Source organism: Chlorocebus sabaeus, chromosome 2 (genome assembly GCF_047675955.1).
Source record: "Chlorocebus sabaeus isolate Y175 chromosome 2, mChlSab1.0.hap1, whole genome shotgun sequence".
Classification (NCBI taxonomy): Eukaryota; Metazoa; Chordata; class Mammalia; order Primates; family Cercopithecidae; genus Chlorocebus; species Chlorocebus sabaeus.
In genome coordinates, this window is record NC_132905.1 from 21,848,458 (window position 1) to 21,862,410 (window position 13,953).

At 39.6% G+C, this 13,953-nt stretch overlaps 2 protein-coding genes across 16 annotated transcripts in view; one reads left to right on the top strand and one right to left on the bottom strand.

The window, feature by feature from the left end:
- Nucleotides 1-13,953, top strand: part of PTPRT (protein tyrosine phosphatase receptor type T) — a 1,114,373-nt gene that overhangs the window by 877,611 nt on the left and 222,809 nt on the right. The window lies entirely within an intron of this gene.
- Nucleotides 206-1,119, bottom strand: LOC103245841 (ADP-ribosylation factor-like protein 4A). Its single transcript, XM_008017047.3, has one exon. It carries the CDS (start codon nt 939-941, stop codon nt 339-341), a length of 603 nt encoding a protein of 200 aa, XP_008015238.3. The 5' UTR covers nt 942-1,119; the 3' UTR covers nt 206-338.

Genomic DNA, 13,953 nt, shown 5'->3' on the forward strand with positions numbered 1-13,953 from the left:
GCATAATGTAAAAAATTAACATTTCTAATTATCTGGATCTATAATTCACTATTTTGTCAACAAAAACAGACAAAGTTGGAAGATGGATGAATGTAAATAAAAATCTCATTTTCTCATGTCAGACAAGAGGGAATATATAATTACTGTTTTATTTCTGATACTGAGAACATTAAAAAGTATAGTTCTCTTCTTTTTTTTTTTTTTTTTTTGTCCAACAAAACAAAGCTTTAATAGCATCCAGGAGGGCAGACAGGCAAACCAGGTTGTAGACACTCTTCTATTTGTCAAAATCAGACCAGAGAAAACCTACTCCACACAGATATAATAGGTATTGATATTCATCTTTTCTTTTTCTGTTGCCGCAACATTTTTCTTCTTTTAATGATCATATCATGTAGTTTCTCAAGTCCTTCCTTTAGGCCATCTCCTATGATTGCACAGGTAGGCTGCAGATGCCAAGGAGTTGATGAGCTCAGTTCACCCATTGCTAACAATTTCTCAATTTCTGAAAGAGACATTGAGTTCCTCAAGTCTTGTTTGTTAGCAACTATAAGTGCAGGGACTCCTTGATTTTCTGATATCCTAGTTGTTTTGTGAAGTTCAGTTGTGGCTTCCTCCATCCTTTCGACATCAACAGAGTCCACAACAAATACAATGCCATCTGTGCATCTGGTATATGACTTCCACAGTGGCCTGAACTTCTCCTGACCACCTACATCCCTGAAGTAAAACGTGACTGTTTTAGAATTTCCCAAGGTTACCTTAATTTTCTCAGTGTTAAATCCTTTGGTAGGTACGGTATTTACAAATTCATTGAACTGCAGCCTGTATAAGACAGTTGTCTTTCCAGCACAGTCCAAACCCAGAATAACAATGTGGAGGGACTGAAATGAAGGCAGGTTGGACAGGATAGAAGTCTGGTCTGATAGCCTATTCCCCATTTCCAGGTGCAAATAAATGTCCCAAATTGAAGTGCTTTTCTCTTCTTGCTTTAGAACTTCTCTTGGTAGCTGATTCAGCTATAAGACTGCTCCCGATCCGGAGTCTGGGTCCAAATGAGAAAGCATTGGCAAGCGTTTCCACGCAGGGATAAGCACCCCCACGTCTTTCCAGCTTAGCTCTCCAAGCAGCTCTAAAAAGTATAGTTCTTTTAAACAAAGTTAGCTCTCCAATCTATACTTAAAAAGTTGAGAAACAACAGTCAACAAAGAAAAATGGAGAAAATTAAGAAAACTATAAGTAAACATGAAAATCAGAACTAAAAAAAAAGCCAGAAGATGAAAGCACTAGATTTGATATGGGGGTGGAGGGGAAAGTGTTGTTTTGTTCCATTGTGAAAGAAAAAAAAAAACAGCTTAGGTCAAAAAAAAAAAAAAATCAGAATTACCCATATTTGCATCACTAAAAGATTAAAGACAAAGGATGAGATAGAGTTATATTAAACTCAAGTGAAAGGAAAGCAGTAATGGGCATTTGTTGCGGGATGGTTGTGAGCCAGGTGGAATAATTTACTGTGAACCAATTTTATTGCTCCCTACTCTACCTGCAAGTTTTAGTCACAGCGGAGTAGGAGAATTCTGAGGTCTGGACATCTTTGTTCTACGGATATTAAGGATGGTTTGTCAGCTTAACAGAGTGGCTATGAATTCAACCTTTACTATCAAACTGCCTAGGTACAAAACCCTAGTAGCTGTGTGACTTTCAGTAAACTACTAAAATAATTAGATATGATGGATTAATTAAGGAAACATCTGTCAAGCACATGCAATATGTCAAAAAAGGCTTTTTTCTGAGTGCTGAGAATGCATCAGTGAGTGAAGCAAAGATCCCTGATCTCATGTTGTTTTCATTCTAGTGGGGGAAAGAACAAAAATAAATAAGTGAAATAATGTATCAAATAATGAATCCCTAGGTTTCACATTAGGAACGTGGAAGTCAGTCATTAAATGTTTACTATTATTAGCATGAGGATAAAGACATTTTGTAGACTCTTTGTTGATCTGTGAATGTGGAGTATTTTAATCCAGCCATGTGAATACTGTGCAGAGTTCAAGTGTGGCGTGCCTTATAAGACATGGTGCTCAGAGTTCTTGCAGGCATTTTCATGAAGCATGAGTTGTTCACAGGCACTTGCGTTGGGAATTTTGTTCCAATTAGTAAGCTCACATTTACCCATGGATGCTTTCTTACAGATAACAAGAGTAGTCCCATTTGTCCTGGCACACTGTCTTTGGTGCCTAATTCACAACACCTGTCTCTTATGAATTAGACCATGTTGTAACCATTTGTTTTGGATACAGCAATATTATAGAACTATAGCATCATAGAGTAGGATGGACTTTGAAGTGTCATCTAGTCTAGACCGGAAGCCAAAACAAAAATCTCCAATAAAGCATCCTTAGCAACACATTATATTGCTTCAGCTTGATCAGTGCAAATTGCTGGAGTGAAAGGGAGTTAATTCCTTTGTGGAGCAGGTAAAATTATTAAAACTTTTTTTCCCATATAAAGCCAAATTCTCTCTCCTTGACTCTCCCCTTGTAGCCACTTGTATTGATTTGAACAAATCAAAACTTTCTTTCCTGTGTTAGCCTTTCAGAAAAAATAAAGCAGTGCCAACTATCTTCCTCTGGCCATTCAAGTTATTTCTCATTGATAACTAACATGCTATTACTTCTTTTATTTTTCACATGGCATAATTTCTGGATATCCTTCATCCTACTCACCCTTTTCTCTGATAGGCTCCTTTTCCCCTCCAAGTTCTCCTCAAAAACAGTTGCCCACAACCTATCACTGTTCTTCACATATGGTTCAGACATGCCTGCTAGATTTTAACTAAGCCTCCTGTCTTGAACCTTTCCTAAGACATTATTTCTCAAACATTCCAACATGTTTTCACTTTGGGGCCTTAATTCAGGGTGCATTTTACCTACATCTCTCTTTTATTCATTGTTTGCAGAACTGTTTTTTCCTCATTTTTCAGACCTGAATTTCAGTCTCATATCTCCAGAGAACAGTCCAACCATATTACCTGAGAACCACCCACCAGCTCTCACTCATATGTTAACCCACTATTTTTCTATATTACACTAGATATATATTTTTATTTGCACATGTTGTTGGGTACTGCATGCCTCCAACAGCATGCTGAGAGCTCCAAGAGTGATGAATTGTGGTTGGTTTGTTTGGGTTTTTTTGGTTTTTTGACTGCTGTATCCTACATGCTGAGTGTAATATTTAACACATAATAGACACCTAATAATCATTCGGTGGATTAACGAAAGAATGAGACTATGAACTGTTTCTTGTTGTCTGTGAGTCTGTTTCCTCACTTTGAAATAGTAATATATACTTTGCACAGTCTTTTTGAGGATTAAATAAGAAAAGGATCTTGAATAATGAAAAGCACCAAGTAGGTGTCAGTACAGTCTGAATTTCCATTCAGTGTGGAATGAGAGATGTGGTTTGAACCATTTTCACCATAGACAGAAGAGTCCTAAAGGACCTTTTTTCTCCATCCTAGTAGCAAGATTTTTTTTTCCCCCGATGTCTCATTTCCCAAGCTCCAGGCTTCCTGGGCAGCCTTGATTTCCTCCAAATCCTCCAAATGGTACCCAGGGTAGCTGTCTCAGTTGTAAACAGCGGGTGGGTGCAGTTTCGCATTGTTTCTTTCACACTCTTCCCAGAATGAGGTCTGCTGAATCTACTGTTCTCTGCATCCTCACCACCATTAGCCATAATTGTGAAGTTGAAAGGACCATAATTAACGGTTGGATGCAAAACAAGTGTGACAAACTCATGCAAATATCCATCAGAAGCCACCTTTTGTTGGGCAATGCTGTTATGCATGTTCTATTTATGCAGAGGATAAAAGTCTTTTCTTGTCATATCCTTTTCATCATGTAGGGGTACATTTAACCTGGATGATGCCTCTGCCAAATGCTAAGCTAAATAGGAGAAGTGGGAAGTAGCAGGGTGATTGTTCTCTGTCTCCTACTTCCTCCTCCAGTTCTTGAACTCAATTGCCTCTTGAAAGCAGTTGGAAACCAGATGCTATGTTGAACTGCTCACGATGCTTGCAGTATAATCACGTTATAATAGTTGGGATTATCTAGGTAGAGCTAGGTTAGGGAAAATTCTGTGTCTCTGAATGAATTGGAAGAAATTATATTGAGTTGCGTCCAACCACTGTTAAAGAAATGGTTGCACATGGATGGGTTTTCTGTGGCATGATAGAGTGGAAAGAACTGAAAGTTGAGCATCAGACAGACTTGGCTTTGAATTTTGGCTGCTCTCAGCTATGTGAACTTGAACAGTTTACTTAACAGCCCAAGATGGAGAATATGATTAATGATCTTCCTCAAAAGAAATCGGGAGAGAGTAAATTAGACAATGTATATTAAAGTATCTCATAGCATTACAGTTGTACTATTTGCTCTTTTTTCTTTCGGCTACTTTCCAGAGGCTCCTCTTCTGAGGGGGAAGAGGGTTGGAGCATCCTTACCTGGCATATACCAATTTGTCCAGTAAACTCCACATGGAAGCACACACCTTCCTAACTCTGTAGGACTTTAGGACTTGTGTCTGTGTCCTAGCTGTTGACCGCCTTGACTCACCCAGGACTCATCCCAGGCTGTATTCCTCTTAGTTTAACTTCTCATACATGGTTTTGTTACTGGAAAGGGGGCCAGATCCAGACCCCAAGACAGGATTCTTGGTTCTTGTGCAAGAAAGAATTCTAGGCGAGTCCACAGCAAGTTTATCAGGGAAGTTAAGGAATAAAATAATGGCTCCTCCATAGACAGAGCAGCAGTATGAGCTGCTGGTTAGCCATTTTTGTGGTTATTTCTTAATGATATGCTAAAAAAAAAAGGTGGGGGGTGGATTATTCATGAGTTTTCTGGGAAAGGGTTGGGCAATTCCCGGAACTGAGGGTTCCTCCCACTTTCAGAACACATAGGCTAACTTCCTGATGTTGTCATAGCACTTGTAAACTGTCATGGTGCTGGTAGAAGCAGCTTTTAGCATGCTAATGCATTATAATTCTCGCATAATGAGCAGGAGAATGACCAGCAGTCACTCTTGTCACCATCTTGCTTTTGGTGGGATTTGGCTGGCTTCTTTACTGCAACCTGTTTTATCAACAAGGTCTTCATGACCTGTATCTCATGCTGACTTCCTGCTTCTTCCTGTGACTTAGAATGCCTAACCTCCTGGGAATACAGCCCAGTAGGTCTCAGCTTTATTTTACCCAGCCCCTATTCAAGATGGAGTTGCTCTGGTTCAAAGGTCTCTGACAGTTTCAAGCCCGATGTCTGTTCCTGTTGAGTCTTCCAGCACAATTGATCTTATCTTTTGGGTATGATATTGTCCTTTCTACCCCACTTCTTGTTTCTCTTGTTAGTTCAGTGACTGTTGACATGTCACATATGAAAACCTCAGATAGACAGGGAATGAGAAGCTGTAGGAGTTCCAAGCTCTAAAGGGTTCGAGTTAAGATCATCGGGAGATCACATGGCAGTTTGGGTCTTGGATACCCCATCAGGAAGTTTATCTAGTAACTCCTATATTGGTTAAGATAAGCTAAATTATTCTGTAGTAACAAACAACAACAAAATCTCAGTGGATCACTTCTGCTATATATTTGAAATGGGTCAGCAGAGGGTCTCTGCTTGTTGCAGGCACTCAGAGACTCAGGCCAACGGAAAGTCCATCTTGACACCACCACCAAGTCTGAGAAAGAAAAATGTGGCAAATAGAGCATTGGTTCTACAAGTTTCCACACAAGATGGTGCATGGCATTTTCACATTCCACTGGCCAAGGCTAACCACATGGCCACACTTAATTTCAAAAAGAATAAAGCAGTGCCTTCTATATGCCTAGGAGAACTGGAATATTTGAGAACTTTCCCAATGATTACCACAATTTTCCGTGATGACTAAGCCTCCCCTTCGTATTCTCATAATACCCAGACTTGCTCCTGAAGCACCTGGGCAGTTCCTATCACAAATCCTGAGGAATTTCAATTGCTTGGGCACCTGCTGTGTCTCAGACACTAAGCAAGGTGCTTTCACCTATGCTGCTTCCCTGATTGGTCTCACAAAGTGACTACATTTTTGTCAGTAGATGGATGAAAACCTAGAAGACCCCAGAATCCCATGGGGGTCTCAGTTACTTCACCCCGAAGGAGGGATTTCAGTAACAGCTTTTCCCCTTTACCTCCATGGAGGAATGGTAAAGAAATGCCTGAAACTCAATGTGCTGCTGTTCCACCCTGAAAAGCAACAATCTTCCAGTGCTTCCATAACTCAGCAAACCTTACATCTGTACCATCCATTGGTAGCTGAGCCAAGGCATCAGAAAGCTGTGACCCAGAGGCCCCCACGTAACTGTTCACTGACGTCACTAGAGTCCATGTTCGGAATCAATTTCTGGATTTTATTAGCTCTGCAGAGCCCTGTTGAAGTGGAGAAGAAAACTGAACTAGACACTTTGAATCCAGGATTATCATCACAACCTTTCCATTACTCCTTAGGAAAATCTCGATCTGTTAAACATCCACTCACAATTCTTATCTGTCACCAGAGCTTAGGTTCCATGCCCTATTGACCTGCCTAGAACTCTTTCCCAGTCCTCAGTGGACCCCATCTCCTGGGGCTCACGCGTTTACTTGGGCATCCCTGCTTCCAGGCCTCCATTCCATTGTTTGAGCCTTAAAACTCTAAACCCCTGCTTAAAACTCTAAACCCCTGCTGGAGCTCTGTTGGAGCCCAGACTTCTCTCCTCGGGTAAGATAGAAATTCCCCAAGTGTCACCTTGTACAGATACCAAGATGAGCTCTCCCAGGTTGCTATTTTTTCATTCACTTACAGTGTCTACAGATTTTATTATCATGGTATGAGACCTGAGGGAGCAAGAACATTTTCCTTCCCATGCAAATATATTTTAAATTCATTTGGAAAGGGAGATGAAGGTTACCCAAATGTTGACAGCTGATAATCCTGTCAGCCCGGGCCTTCAGGGATAAATGCTCCAGACTCCAGGCCCAACAAAGCTCATGGAAATAGCAGCCTCAGTTTCTATATAGCAGAGTCTCTGCCTCCATCAGGCCCCTACAATGTAAGGAACCTCATGAAGCTTGGACTGATTGCCTTCCAATGGTGAAAAAGTAGAGAAACATCTGCATTTGGAAATTGTATCCATGGATTTAAGAACTGACTTTTCCATTTCTCAGCTCTGCCAAACCTCAGTTTCCCCTCTGTCAGATAGGGATGAGATGTGTCCTTCAAGCTCACTAGGAGCTTTGTAATAAGTAAACAGTAGGTGTGATGACTCTCTGCAAACCCCTAGGACCTTTCAAATAAAGGTATAATTGCTAAAACACACACACGCACGCATACGCACACATGTTAAAACTGATAATTCAGTTATTGGAAAACTTTGAAGTATCTGTGGTGGAAACATTTGGGTATGGAAATCTAAATTTTTAACTGTAAATTTTATGAAATTTATATACAGAACAAGAATTCAGCATATGTGCATATACACAAATATTTTAGCATGTATATAGATATATAGATACATGTGTATATATGAGTATGTGTGTATACATATTCAATTAAAATTTTATTTCTTTTTACTTTTATTTTTTGAGACGGAGTCGCGCTCTGCTGCCCAGGCTGGATTGCAGTGGCATGATCTTGGTTCACTGCAACTTCCGCCTCCCGGTTTAAGTGATTGTCCTGCCTCAGCCTCCCAAGTAGCTGGGACTACAGGCATCTGCCACCATGCCCAGATAATTTTTGTATTTTTAGTAGAGATGGGCTTTCACCATGTTGGCCAAGCTGGTCTCGAACTGCTGACCTCAAACAATCCACCTGCCTCGGCCTCCCAAAGTGCTGGGATTACAAGCAGGAGCCACCACGCCAGGCCCTAAAATAAAAACTTTAAATTAGTCTAAGAATCTCATAGTGGAATAAAGAGTAATCACTGCACCAGAGGCCTAGTATAGATGGTTAATGAAGGGTACACTATCTGTATCTCCTGAGCTTTCTCGAAGCCAAGGCAAAAAAGGGCACGTGGCAGATTTGCATAGCTTCTCTTACTTGAAGGAAGCATACATATTTTTCATGAAAGACACTAAGAGGGTGATTTATCACATATATCCTTGCATAAGAAGCCCTGAGTTGATGCTGGTCAATGTCATCAGAACATTTTTGCTCAAACACTCAATTAGTCCTTTTTATATCAATCCTATGAAGTCTGAGGTTAAAATATAAAAAGTTAATGGAGACATTTGCACTCAAGGATTCTGTTCCCTGCACTATAAAATGGCATTAATGCTATTAAATAAGATTAATGAATTTCCAAGTTTGTTTCACCTCAGCATTTTTGATTACTATGCCTAGCATGGGGTCTTTTCTATTGCATAGATTGTCACTGACCAGCTATGTGACCTTAGGCGAGTGACTTAGGCTCTCTGAGTCTCTTCCTCTTTTGGAAAACATTAATGCCCATAGTATCAACTTTATAAGAATGTTTCTAAATATTAAATAATAAGATGCATAAAACACTTATCACAGTGCCAAACAATAAACATCCAACTAATGTCAGATATTGCTATTAGATATCACAGGTGGGATAGAGCGTAGAGGTACACTCAGGAAAGAACGAGTAAAATCTGTAGGGGCAGAATTTTTTAACCCATGGATCAAATTTGAATAGAGTATGAACATGATGTGGGATCAGGGAATTCAGGAGGAGGAAAAAAATTAGTGAAGTTCAGGGTTTCCAGAGATGCCAGCTGACACACTGGCTGCATGAAAGAAAGAGAGTGAGATGTCAAAGGAAGTTTGGGAATGTTGTACTTATGGAGAGGCAAGTGGAGAAGTGGGACAATTCTTCTGCAGTCCCTTTCCTTCTAGAGGCTGAATTTTCATCAAGTGCCATCTTTTACATCATGACCCTCAAGTTTGCAAACCCATAAATGCAGTTTACTGGGCTACACAGTTGAAGAGATTGACATGAACCATAGGTACAAGACACTGATGAAAATAGTAGGCAATGATTCATTCATCTCTTTCAAAGTTATTCCTGCATCTTTCCTATCAGCAAAGTCTGGGCTTCCTGCTATACATCACCTTCTATATTCAGCCATCACCAAGTTCTCTTTGTTCTACACTCTGAAGTTCTCTCTAATCCATATACTTTTCTCATCTCCAGTGCTACCATTGCAGTTCTGGATAGTAACATCTTTTGCCTGGACAACCTCAACAGTCTCCTAACGCTTCTTCCCACATCCATGATTGCTTGTCTCAAACAGATTCTCGAATCGCAGCAAGTGTAAATTGGCACTATATGTATTCTCATTTAACACACAAGCAAGCCAAGGCTGTGAGAGGCTATGATTTGCTGAAGCATGCTCCAGAAACAGGAGAACGAGCTGGGTTTGAATCTGTGCTTGTAAAAAATGCAGTTAAAAGTCCTATGCATTTACTGCTCTGTTTCATGCCAGGTCTTAGTCCCACAAGATAGCTTCACAGAGGAATATGGCTGCACTAGAATCAGCAGGATCCCAAATCCCTTATGCACTCATACTTTACTTTTCCTCCCACCAAACATGGCCAGCCTAAATCCCTCAGTCAATCTTGAAACACCTGCTGGCCCTGCTATTAACATCAACAAATAATGAGGAGTTGTACTAATAACAATTATCATAATAAATTGGCCTTTGATTACATCTGTCACCTGAGAATTTCAAAGACTTTACAAACATCAATTAGTAATTACAGCTCAATGGATCTCTTACAGAGAGCAGGAATCATTAAGGTCAGATAAGAGCTGTGCAGGGAAGCATGAAGGACTGCTCTGGTTTGGGTTGGTTTAAACCAGGGGGTTGCCAGCTCCTAATAGAAAGTCTAAGTCCCTCTTCATGAGGTGCAGAGAAACTACATTTCCAACTTTTCAATTAGGGAATAGTTTGTACACAGCCTCAAAGTCCTATTGTTGAGGAATGGGAAGTATAAAACGCAGTATTGGGAAGGAGCTTATAAGTTGTCCAGTTCTCTTCTTTCAGCAGAAAAAAGAAAACTAAAGTCCAGTATGGGGAAGTTACTTGCTCAAGATCAGAGCCATGGCTTAAACCCAGTCTCCCATGCCCCATTTGCATTTGTTTACTCTGCAGAATTGTGCCTTCATTGGTCATGAGCTCCTCTGTAAGGAGATATGAATGATGATGATAAAACCCCAAAAACCCACCAGTTATTTATTATGGGCTTGCTGTGAGTCAGTTGGGAATACAGATAAATAAGTTACAGTTCCTGCCCTCAGCGAACCCACAATCCAGTGGAGAAGACAGTCATGAAGACAAACATGGGCAATAAATTATCAGCAATCACAGCAGCAGAATACCTGGTGTTCAGCTATAAACCTGGAGGTAGAGGGGATGAGGAGGTGCCTAGGAAAAGTCTTGTAGAAGAAGTGACATTTGACTTGGCTACTAGGAGCTAAGTGGATATTTTCCAGGTAAACAGTGGGGCAGAGGAAAGGGTATGTTTTGCAAAAGAAGCACCTGAGCAGAAGCCCCAAAATTGGGGATTCCCTGATACATTTGGGAAAACATAATGGTGTTGGTTCTGGGATATGGAATGAAGGCCAGAGAGAGGCAGATATCAAATAATGATGGGCTTTGCATGCCATGCTAAAATACTTGGCATTTGTTCTGTTTAAAACAGGGAAAAGAAAAAAATTGTCTTGGCTATAATCTCAATATCAATTTATTAGAATCATAAAGTCATACATGTATATTTGCATCCTTAAGGCACTTGTGCTCACAATATTTTGTTTACTCTAGAGAGTCGTACAGAGGTATTGCTCCCATTCCATGGATGAGAACACTGTAAGTCAGAAAAATTAAGGAATATACCCAATGTCAGTCACATTAGAAAAAACAATTTGAATGTCTAAGTTTATTATTGATGGCATACTCCATATGTATTGTTCTCACCTTTAAAACACATGTTGTTAGCTAAGAAATGTTTCACACATACAAAAGTCAAGATGATAATAGAGTGATCTGTATATGCCCATTACTCAACTTCAACAACGATCAGCCGTTCGTCAATTTTTTTTTGTTCCAACTTACTTTCTCTTCCACCAAATATTTCTAACTCCTTTTTTTTCAAGGTAGTTTCAATTGCACAGAGATGTTTCAAAAATAGTGTAAAGAATGTTAATAAACTCTCTACACAGATTCCCTAATTGCTAACAGTTTACCACAATAGATTTACCATCCCATTTTCTCTTTCTCCCTCTCCTGTTCTTTCTCCTCTTCCCCTATTTGTCTATTTGTCTCTTTCTCTATAAATCACCCCTTTACTCCTAAATGCTTTAGTGTGCAATTTCCAACATAACTACAATACAATTACCAGGAAATTAATGTTCACATAATACTGCTAGCCCCAGTTTTGCCAATTGTCTCAGTCATATTCTTTTTAGTAAATTTAAACAATAACAAAAAAAAAAAAACCTGGTCCAGGGTCACATGTTGCCTTTAGTTGTCAGGTCCCTTTCAGATTCCTTGTATCTGTCTTGCCTTGACTTTTATGCCCTTGACTCTTAAAAATTACAAAAAAAAAAAAAAAAAAGGATGAGTTCATGTCCTTTGTAGGGACATGGATGCAGCTGGAAACCATCATTCTCAGCAAACTATCACAAGAACAGAAAACCAAACACCGCATGTTCTCACTCATGGGTAGGAATCGAACAATGAGAACACTTGGACACAGCAAGGGGAACGTCACACACCGGGGCCTGTTGTGGGTTGGGGGGCGAGGGGAGGGATAGCATTAGGAGATATACCTAATGTAAATGACGAGTTAATGGGTACAGCACACCAACATGGCACATGTATACATACGTAACAAATCTGCACATTGTGCACATGTACCCTAGAAATTAAAGTATAATAAAAAAAGAATTCAAAAAAAATTACAGACCAGTTATTTTGTAAAATGTCCCTCAAGTTGGGTTTGTCTGAGGTTTTCTCAAGATTAGATTCAAGTTATGCATTTTTGTCAGGAATACCACAAAAGTGACGTTGCTTCCTTCTCAATGTGTCATACTAGGTGGCACATGATATCAATTTGTTCCATTACTGGCAACATTAACTTTGATTACTTAAAGTTGTCCATTAAGGTTTTCTCCACTATAAAGCTACCATTTCTTTGTAATGTGTAAGTATTTTGTACAGACATATTTCTAGACTATGTAAACATCTTGTTCTTCAAACTTTCATCTTTTGTTTTAGCATTTGCTGATTTTTTTTTGTTGAAATCAACTATTACAAAGATGTTTGCCAAATGATAATTTTCTAATTCCATCATTTGTTCTACATTTATTCGTGGACATCTATTCTGAGGATGAGTTTTCCTTTCTCCCCTATTTTCAATGTAGTTATATTGATAAAAATTTATGTATTTTTCTTTTATTCAGTAGGTTATACTTCAATACTATCATTATTTATTTTTATGCTCAAATTGTCCCAGAATTAGCTAGTGTGAGCCCCTTCAAGATGGTTCTTTTGTCATTCTGAAATGTCTCCAGCAGTTCTTGAAAACTTATTTTCTTTCTGACACAGAATCTTGTGCTTCGTTCGCCCCAGCTCTGGTTCCTTTAAATGGGGATTGGTACTTATTATAGAAACTCAGACCTGAGGATGAGTGAGAGTCATTGTTAGTGAGTATCACTGATTCTAGGGTCTTTATCCAATCCTCTACCTGTCTATCCATCTATCTATCTGTCTCTCTCTCTTTGAGACAGAGTTTTGCTCTTTCGCCCAGGCTGGAGTACAATGGCACGATCTTGGCTCACTGTAGCGTCCGCCTCCCAGGTTCAAGTGATTCTCCTGCCTCAGCCTCCCGAGTAGCTGGGATTACAGGCACCAGCCATCATGCCCAGCTAATTTTTTTTATTTTTAGTGGAGACAAGGTTTCACCATGTTGGCCAGGCTGGTCTCGAACACCTGACCTCAGGTGATCCACCTGTCTCAATCTCCCAAAGTCTTGGGATTACAGGCATGAGCTGCCACACCCAGCCTTTAGCTATCTATCATAAAAGGCAAAAGTGGCCGGGCGCGGTGGCTCACGACTGTAATCCCAGCACTTTGGGAGACCGAGGCGGATGGATCACGAGGTCAAGAGATCAAGACCATCCTGGCCAACATGGTGAAACCCCGTCTCTACTAAAAATACAAAAAATTAGCTGAGTGTGGTGGCGCCTGCCTGTAGTCCCAGCTACTTAGGAGGCTGAAGCAGGAGAATCGCTTGAAATCAGAAGGCAGAGGTTGCAGTGAGCCAAGACTGCAACACTGCACTCCAGCCTGGGCAACAAGAGCGAAACTCTGTCTCAGAAAAAAAAAAAAAAAGGCAAAAGTTCATGATACCCCCAATTCTAGTCCAACACCAAGGAGTTTATTCCAGCCTTCACTCTTCCCATTTCTGTAATTCCCTTCCCTGGCAGTAAGAAGCTTAACTTCATTATTATTCATATATTTACTTATTGTTCAACACAGAATACTCAGGAAGTATTTCCAGAAATACTAATCTTAACAAAACGAACCTACTAACTAGGGTTCAATATATATTTTCTTTTCTCTCTTCAGTCTAAATGTATACAAACCGTTGTGTTGAAAAGCTATTTTTTTTTCTTTCACTGGAATATGATTATGTATTTATTGGAAATTAAGTTAGGTTTATTTATGACTGTTTTTAATTTTAGTTTCATTTTGCCCATCCCTATTGATTTTTTTAATATGTAAAACATTATAACATGGTTCTAAAAGTCTAGCTGTATAAACAAGTGCATACAGAAAAGCACATATCACTTTTTTTTTTTTTTTAAGAATTTTATTTGCTTTATTTGTGTGTTTTTTATTATTATACTTTAAGTTCTAG

Excerpts from the sequence above, each read along its gene's own strand:
- LOC103245841 (XM_008017047.3), bottom strand. The coding sequence starts at position 941 with ATGGGGAATAGGCTATCAGACCAGACTTCTATCCTGTCCAACCTGCCT.